The sequence below is a fragment of the Chiloscyllium plagiosum genome, chromosome 1 (genome assembly GCF_004010195.1).
Source record: "Chiloscyllium plagiosum isolate BGI_BamShark_2017 chromosome 1, ASM401019v2, whole genome shotgun sequence".
Lineage (NCBI taxonomy): Eukaryota > Metazoa > Chordata > Chondrichthyes > Orectolobiformes > Hemiscylliidae > Chiloscyllium > Chiloscyllium plagiosum.
This window is the reverse complement of record NC_057710.1, coordinates 87539705-87549100: the sequence shown is the minus strand read 5'-3', so window position 1 is coordinate 87549100 and position 9396 is coordinate 87539705. Positions and strand designations below refer to the sequence as shown.

Here is a 9396-nt window from a genome sequence, read left to right as displayed (position 1 = left end):
GAAGAGGGTGGAGTGGATAGGTGGAAAAGGAGATAGGTAGGTAGGACAAGTCCGGACGAGTCATGGGGACAGTGCAGAGCTGGAAGTTTGGAGCTAGGGTGAGGTGGGGGAAGGGCAAATGAGGAAACTGTTGAAGTCCACATTGATGCCCTGGGGTTGAAGTGTTCTGAGGCAGAAGATGAGGCGTTCTTCCTACAGGCGTCTGGTGGTGAGGGAGCGACGGTGAAGGTGGCCCAGGACCTCCATGTCCTCGGCAGAGTGGGAGGGGGAGTTGAAATGTTGGGCCATGGGGCGGTATGGTTAATTGGTGCGGGTGTCCCGGAGATGTTCCCTAAAGCGCTCTGCTGGGAGGCGCCCAGTCTCCCCAATGTAGTCCAGCAATAATACCACAAAGCCATTCCACTTCTTAAAGTGTCAACATTGTACTCTATGCTACTTTCTCCCCACCCCCACCCTCCTCTAGCTTATCTCTCCATGCTTCAGGCTCACTGCCTTTATTCCTGATGAAGGGCTTTTGCCCGAAACGTCGATTTCGCTGATCCTTGGATGCTGCCTGAACTGCTGTGCTCTTCCAGCACCACTAATCCAGAATCTGGTTTCCAGCATCTGCAGTCATTGTTTTTACCTCTGTCTTCATTATCTCACTAGCTGAATGGAAATGTTCATTGGACAGGGATCCAATGCCATTGTTCCTCAGTGATGGAACAATTGAAGGCAAGTGAGCTTTGGTGGCAGTGTAGTATAACAGGCTACAAAATAGAAAACAATCACAGATACATCCAACAGGGAATTTACATGGTTTCCCACCAGCAGGGTATCTTTACCTGATGCGGCAATGCTGGATTTATCTCTGATAACATAAGAATGTAGACACAGGAAATGTGGTATTGAAGAATCCAACAGAACATTTATTCTGGTTCTTCATTATATACAAACATTAGATTCACAGTCACAAAGGATGAGAACTTCCATATCCACAAGATGAGGTTGTTGCAAACTCATGGCAAAAATGAAAAAGATTGAGAAAATATTTACAATGTTTTCCTTAAGTTTTTAAAAGGTTCAGAATCTCATTAATGAGTGCTGACTATGTCATTTCCATACATTTACACCTTATTAGCAGCTCATCTATTTTTACACCGTCCCTAGTTCTCCTCTGCATCCCTCAGAGATCAAAGGGTGCCAATTCCCAACACAGCAGATACCTGGAGGCAGCAACAGTTCACCAGTTGCTTCTCTCTACCTTCAATCAACTCAGTCTTCATTACAATGTCATTGCATGCACCCTGGACACTATCCTCTTCCACCTGCATCAATGTAAGCTGACACTGACAAACCACCAGCCTCACCATATCACCACTGCTTCTTTTAGCCCAATTGCTAGACCTTTAGGAGCTGAGAGTCACTTATGACTTGTATATTAATGCCAGGTCACTTTATGTGCAGGGACACAGACACATATCCCATGTATCTACAATTTAAAGTTCTTAACTTCATTGCTTAGCACTCACACACTTTGAGCTGATTTAAAGGCTGCCAGACTGTAGCTTGCATTGCTTTTAAGCACAGAGGGAAGGGTAGGCAGCTTATCACAGACTGAAGCCCTGAACACTCAAGGGCAAAGATGTAAGACCATAAGACATAAGGGAAGAAATTAGGCCATTCAGCCCACTGAGTCTGCTCCACCATTCAATTATGACTGATATGTTTCTCAGCTCCATTCTCCCGCTTTCTCCCTGTAACCTTGATCCCCTTGATACTCAAGAATCTATCTATCTCAGTCTCAATGACCTGGCCTCCACAGCCTTCTGTGGCAATGAATTCCATAGATTCACCACTCTCTGGCTGAACAAATTTTTCCTTATCTCTGTTCTAAAAGGTCTCCCCTTTACTCCGAGACTATGCCCTGGGGTCTAGTCTCTCCTATCAATAGAAACATCTTCCCAGCATCCACTCTGTCCAGGCCATTCAGTATTCTGTATGCTTCAATTAGATCACCCCTCATCCTTCTAAACTCCATCAAGCATAGACACAGAGTCCTCATATGTTAAGCTTTTCATTCCTGAGACCATTCTTGTGAACGTCCTCTGAACATGTTCCAGGGCCAGTACATCCTTCCTGAGATATGGGGCCCAAAACTGCACACAATACTCCAAATGTGGTCTGACCAATGCCTTATGTTTTGGCATGGCTCCACACTACATTAAAGACACATCTACAGCACGTGCTTATGTAGCAAACACCATGCATATGATTCAACTAACAGACTGTGTAAGAGAGTCAAAGGGAGCAATCCTTAGTTAGGCTGAGGAGTCTACAGTCAATCAGAGATATCATTGCAGTCAGTTAATGGCTTATCGGATTCCAGTCCACAGGGTTAGCTACAGTCATTCAGGCACTTGCTTCAAGCAGAGTCCACAGCCGAGCATTCTTGCAGTCCTGGAGTTCAGCCCGAGTCAGTCCTGCAGGTCAAGTATAACTAGTTTGAGGATTACAGGTTGATCAGTTGGGATGATGTGGAGATATCGGTCTGGAAGCTGGGATGCTTTCCTATGGGACTGCTCTGCCAAGTCAGTCTGTTGTTGGGTCATATAACAGTTTCTAGATTAATGTGGTAATGGAAAAGCACAGCAGGTCAGACAGCATCCGAGGAACAGGAAAATTGAAGTTTCGGGCAAAAGCCCTTCATCAGGAAAGGGCTTTTGCCCGAAACTTCAATTTTCCTGTTCCTCGGATGCTGTCTGACTTGCTGTGCTTTTCCATCACCACATTAATCTAGACTCTGATCTCCAGCATCTGCTGTCCTCGCTTCCACCCTGTTGGGTCACATCAGTCCTGGGAGCGAGGGTGGAATGGTTTGGACTCATCAGGATGTATTTCATATAGTCTTTAGGAACGTAGAAGCTCAAGTCTGGACTGGCCACTGAGGGAATGATTGCAGGGAATAGAGGCAAGTGTAGATGGAGGCTTGGGTGTTGAGGTACAAGATAGTAGGTGACAGGGAACTGCGGGGTGTGGGGCAATGGGAGGGTTGTTGTGGGGGGTGGGTTGGTGGTAGTCATGGTGTTTCACAAGTCACTATGAATCTCACCCTTGCATGAGATGATGCCTGGGGAATAACCAAATTGCAGTTTACAAATCCTGGACTCGGGATAAATTGAGGATATTACAAAATATCTACAGGGGTTAAATGGAAATGGGGTGAGGCTGAAAGGTCATTTGAGAGGGACACCACACAAGAGGGCATGAAGGATGGGGGAGGTGGACGGGGTTTGTTTGGCAAGGAAGGGGTGTCTGGGGTTTAAATATTGAACATTGCAGAGAGCATGAACGCTCACCTTCCCTGCTGTACAATCTCACCAGATGGGTCCCTAACAGACTGCCTGCCTAATTAACAAGACGACACCTGGAAGACTGTAGGAGAAAAATAATTGACAGCAGCCATGATGGACCGTGTATCATGAATCTCATTGAAATGGAGAAATGAATCCCTGGAGCGTTGGAGGCTGAGGGGTGACCTCAGAGGTTTATAAAATCATGAGGGGCATAGATAGGGTAAATAGGCAAAGTCTTTTCCTTGGGATTTGGGAGTCCAGAATAGGTTTCGGGTGAAAGATATAAAAAGAGACGTAAGGGGCAACTTTTTCACGCAGAGGTTGGTATTTGTATGGAATGAGCTGCCAGAGGAAGTGGAGGAGGCTGGTACAATTGCAACATTTAAAAGGCATCTGGATGGGTATATGAATAGGAAGGGTTTGGAGGGATATGGGCCAGGTGCTGGCAGGTAGAATTAGATTGGGTTGGGATATCTGGTCATCATGGACGAGTTGGACCAAAGGGTCCGTTTCCGTGCTGTACATCTCTATGACTCTATTAGTTTTTAAAAAATGGGAAAATCCAGCCCTTAGTGTCTGGGCCAGCATGAAACTATTGGGTTAAAGATAACAGTGTGTTTTCAACAGAGCGCTATGCTCTAAGTGCCCTGAATTAAGAGGGATCTGAGACCATTATACCATCAGGTCACATACTATGATACAATGTTGATACAACAAGCATGTCTCTTAAAGATATACTGACTGTGAGACATAACAAAACATTTAGAAGAAATGCTTGTACTCAGAATGCTTAGAACGCAGATCTCATTACCACAAAGACCAAGAGAGAGAAATAGCAAAGACGCACCTAAGGGGATGGTGGAGGGGTTTATGAGGAAGAAAGGAGGAGGATAAGCTGTCGATGAAGAAGGGGCAAGTCTGTGTAGGGCATAAACACAGGCAGTTACCTGTTGTGTCTACAGGCTTGCCTCTGCACGGTAAATACTTGGTAACTTTCTAATACTTCTTGAAATGCAAGTTTTTTTTCATTTTACTGCTGAGTCTCCATTTGTGCCTTAGATTTCTACTCTATTTACTAATTTTAAGTTGTTTCTCAAGATGATTTAACATGCACCTCTGCCTTTCTGTCCACTATCACTGGCATGAAGGAATCAAATCGAAAGTCTTTCTTTTACCTTCCTCATGAAATACAGCAGTCTGTATATCCTCTCTAGGATCACTGTCAACCGGATTTGGACCATTGGCTCTACGGAGGTAGCTGAAAGCACGGTTCAGCTTTTTAAAGGATCTGCTTCTTAAAGGAGTGCGTTCTAAAGGTTGGCCTGGGAGAAAATAGAAATTTAGGACATTATACAATTCATTATATTGTAAACCAACAAAGGACAGAACATGCAGGTTACAAAAAGATAAATAAACATTACTTTGGTTGTTGTATAATCAGCAAATTATATATTACATACCTATGATATGGACATGTGTTTTAATAAAGACTAACATAGACAGAATGTGATTTCATGTAGCTACATAATATTTTAGGTGGGGGTGTGTGTGTAGGTGTGGGTAGCAGGGGGAGGGTAGGGTAGTGGAGGGGGTCATTGATGAAGCAGCTGAGGATGGTTGAGCTAGGACATATCTCTGCAGGAGTTTCTCAGTGTGTCTTGGAGCTGAATTGACTGATTTCCAACAACCACGACCATCTTCCTGTGTTCCAGGTATGACTCCAAGAAGCAGACACTTTTGCCCCGATGCCCATTCTCTCCAGTTTATAATAGACCTCCTTGATTCCACACTCAATCCAAAGTTGTGTTGACATCAAGGGCTGTCACTCTTACCTCACATCTGGAATTTAGTGTTTTTGTCTATGTCTGACCCAAGGCTGTAATGAGATCAGGCCCTGAGTCGTCCTGAGCATCAGTGAGCAGGTTATTGCTGATCAATGCAGCTTGATAACATTACTAATGACCTCTCCCATTATTAGGGCAGTGACTGTCTGGTTCAATGGCCCTACATTTCATGCACAGGAGGTACAGGACAGTTTTCTACATCATTTGGTAAACGGCAGCATTGTAGCTGTACAGGAACAACCCGGCTGGGACCTTGGCTCACTCTGGACTATATCTTGAATAGAAAGTGAGGTCTGCAGATGCTGGAGATCAGAGCTGAAAATGTGTTGCTGGAAAAGCACAGCAGGTCAGGCAGCATCCAGGGAACAGGAGAATCGACGTTTCGGGCATAAGCCTGAAGAAGGGCTTATGCCCGAAACATCGATTCTCCTGTGCCCTGGATGCTGCCTGACCTGCTGCGCTTTTCCAGCAACACATTTTCAGCTATATCTTGAATACTATTGCCAGGATATTGCAAGGGTTCATGGCCTTCATGGCAACTAGCCTTTACTTGATTTCACATGGAATGAAGCAAATTGGCCAAAAACTGACATCTGAGATGCTGTGGAACTCAGGAGGCAGCTGAGGTGGATTGTTCCCTCAGCAGCTCTGATTGAGGTGGACACCAACACTTTCTGATGATCAGAGACGGTTGGTGGGGCAGTAATAGAATAGGTTAGATCTGTCCTACTTTTTGTGACAGGAAGTATCTGGAAAATTGTCTACATTACCGGGTTAGTATTGTATCTGTTCTGGAACATTTTAGCTCAGGGCATGGATTGTTCTTGGATACCTCTTCAGTACAACTACTGGAATATTGTCAGCTTTGTAAGCCAGCTCCTTCAGCCATTTTCACTATCAGCTGAAAATTAACATCTGTGATGCTGGGTATATGAGGAGAAGGTGAAGATATATCAATCTCACTCATCAGTTTGAGCTGAATGACATGTTTTGCCTTTTGGATGTCATATAGGCATCCTAATAGATGAAATGAAATAATATATTAAAAAAAGGTAGGTGCACAAAATATATACTTTGTGTTCTTTTACTTGCGTAAATGGAGAATAATGCCCCTGTCCTTCAAAGTGGTAAAGGTTGTGGATTTGGAAGGTGCTGTCAGAGAAGCCTTGATATGTTACTGTGATGCATCTTGGAGCTGGTACACACTGCTGTCACTATGTGGTGAAGGGTGTGATGTTAAAGATGGTAGAGAAGATGCCAATCAAGCAGGCTGCTTTTCCTGAATGGCCTCTTTCTTCTTGGAGCTGCACTCATGCAGGCAAATGGGATGCATTTCACTACACTGCTGACTTGTGCCTTGTGGATGGTAAGCAGGCTTTGTGGAGTCAGGTGGTGAATTATACTTCACAGAATTCCTAGACACTAACTCTACTCACTAGGGTTTACAAGAATAAGAGGTGGTTTCATTGAACCAGATAGGATTAGCCTTCATGGAGTAAATTCTGAGAGGATGTTTACCTTGTGTGAGAATCTAGGGCCAGAGCACATTGTCCCAGAGTAAAGTGCTGCAAATTTAAGTCTGAGATGAGGAGGATTTTTTTTCTCACAGAGGGTTGTGAGTCTAATGGTCTTATGACTTGCTTTAGTAAACCACAGTATTTATAATGCTAGCCCAGGTCAGTTTCTGGTCATTGGTAACACCAAGAAACTTGATGATTGGGGTTTCAGCGATCCTAGTGCCAATTATAATTGTCTTTCATATTCCCTCTGAAAGGCAAGTAACTCGGCAAGTCAATCGGCCAGCCAGCCTTTCTCATTGGTCCACACCCAACACATTAACTCACCCCCATCTTTCAACCCACTTTTTGTGTTGTTCATTCCACAAACCCCCAAAAACCCTTGCAATGTTTAAAAGTATACTTACGTTTTTTGACACTATTCTTGCTGTGGACACTGGAATTGCTTTCTGACTGGCTCTCCTCTGTATTTGCAACAGATTCTGGATTTATTGGAACTGGGTCATTCGTCTTTAAGGCTGCAGCTGCAGATGCTGACAGTTGTGGAGAAATCACTGGTGTGGCCATGTCATTGTTATCCGCAGCAGCCCCAGGGTCGAAATCTGTCTCACTTGTTGAAGAATCTTCTCGTGAATGTCTCTTGCGTACTCCTAACAGCCCACATTGGATTGCTCCTTTGCACCTGGAACAAAACTCAGATTTTCATAAACAGGTAAAATAATGGCAAACTTGTCATACTTGAAAAATAACTTAAACAAAACAGATACTTTGATTTGCTTCTGAAATGTCTATTTCCTTTATGATTCATAAGTTATCTGTCAGCTTGTGCACCAAATTCTGAGCTCCCACTCAAATTGTGCACTTTATTAAATCTCACAAAACCTAACCTAACAAGTGATTTAATTCAATTTACAAGCAGATTGATAGCTCAGGAATATGTAATCATGTTGCCATTCTGATGTGGGCAGTGTGCATTTAAACATTGGTTGCAGGGATTCCTATCTTGATTATGGCAATTCCGGCAATTCAGTAAGGCAGTCTTATCCCATAGCCATCAGAATAACTTCCAAAATATGCAAATGCTTTCGTTGTTACCAAAGTTCATGACTCAAAACTATCTTCCAGGAGGGCAATTTACTAATTTTCATCATTAATATGAGATATTCACATCCTGGTTAAAACACCAAGCAGTTTGACACAAAACAAACTTCAAGAAACCCATCAGACGCTAATGTGAAGTACATAAAAGAAATATAGTTCTAAATGGAAAATAGAACTAAAAAAGGTACCTTTAACAGTAAAATTATGAAATATGAAGAAACAGAATATGACTATTATACTTGATAGATGTTTCGTGTCTATTTGCGATATTAAATTTAAATGCTATCAATATGACGTCACAATCAGACACACACATGTATGCACACAGACAGCCAGACAATATTAATACATATTTATTGGATTTGTGAAGTACAGAGGATTAAAATCTCAGAAGATCATTACTTTTATAATGGATTGCACACTTGCTAATAGTTTATGAAAAGAACAAAAACATTAAATATTCTGAGCAGTAAGTTGCCAGAAAATTTCAGATCCAAAAAGCAAATGGAGCTAAAGAACAAGTAATAAACAACAAAATCTACACCTTAATCTGATTTTTAAACAGTTCATACATGGTGGCACAGAAAAGATGCAAAGACACACAGAACATGAACATATTATCAAATATATTAATGTTTCTCTGTGTTTGTTTGAATAACCCCTTCCCTTGTGGCTGGTAGCTTTGAGATTAATTTCTTTATGACTTCTTTCCACTGTTACTTTTTCTCATCATTAACTCTTGCTTTCAGTTATTTGTACTCTTTCTTTGATCATTCTATTCTTCCTCATCATCTCCATCAATTGTTGGTGAACATTCCGGTGCTTGATTCCTATGCACAGCTACCAGGAAACACCACTAGCTTCATGCATCATTTGTCAATCAGCCTATACTTCATTCACTTGAGCCACTTTTCTTTAGTGACCACATTTAAGGGATCCCTGTCGAGAATAAAATGACAATAAACAATAAAAAAGGAGAATAAACTACAATGAATGTTCTCCAGGAAACATTTTGATTGTGTGCTCTGTCTTTTTGTGATGAATCTTTCCTTTTATTACTTGCTATCTTAGGAGACATCCCATGTGAGAATCTTAACAAAAGTAAGGAATTCCAGAAAGAATAGCCAGTGAGACCAATGTGAAGTGATACATTTTGGTGAGAACAATAAAGGCAGGCAGTGGGGCTGAAACAGTATAACCCAGAAAAAACAAAATATATCATGTACAGCACATGTACTGCAATCTAAAAGCATACAGGAACAGAAAATTCTGTGGGGAATCAATACAAATCTTTGATAGCATGACAAATGGATGAGATGTTAAAAAGCATGAGAGCCTTAACATTATTAATAGATGTGGAGAGAACAAAAGCAAGGAAATTCCATGAAACCTTTTGAACAACATTGATTAGGATTCAGATGAAGTATTATTATAAGCACTGGTCATTGGTAAATCATATTCTGGATCAATGGTGCTGGAAGAGCACAGCAATTCAGGCAGCATCCGAAGAGCTTCAGCAAAATCGACGTTTCGGGCAAAAGCCCTTCATCAGGAATAAAGGCAGAGAGCCTGAAGCGTGGAGAGATAAGCTAGGGGAGG

The 9396-nt window shown here is 42.3% G+C and overlaps 1 protein-coding gene across 7 annotated transcripts in view; it reads right to left on the bottom strand.

Moving 5' to 3' along the window:
- The window catches only part of lnx1 (ligand of numb-protein X 1), a 214043-nt gene that overhangs the window by 69145 nt on the left and 135502 nt on the right, over positions 1 to 9396 (bottom strand). For all 7 annotated transcript variants that reach the window (XM_043690849.1, XM_043690903.1, XM_043690856.1 and 4 more), the window contains 2 exons: positions 7104 to 7378; positions 4511 to 4657 (listed from right to left, as the gene is read on the bottom strand). In XM_043690849.1, coding sequence (XP_043546784.1) covers positions 4511 to 4657; positions 7104 to 7378 — 422 coding nt within the window. The remainder of the gene's footprint in view (positions 1 to 4510; positions 4658 to 7103; positions 7379 to 9396) is intronic.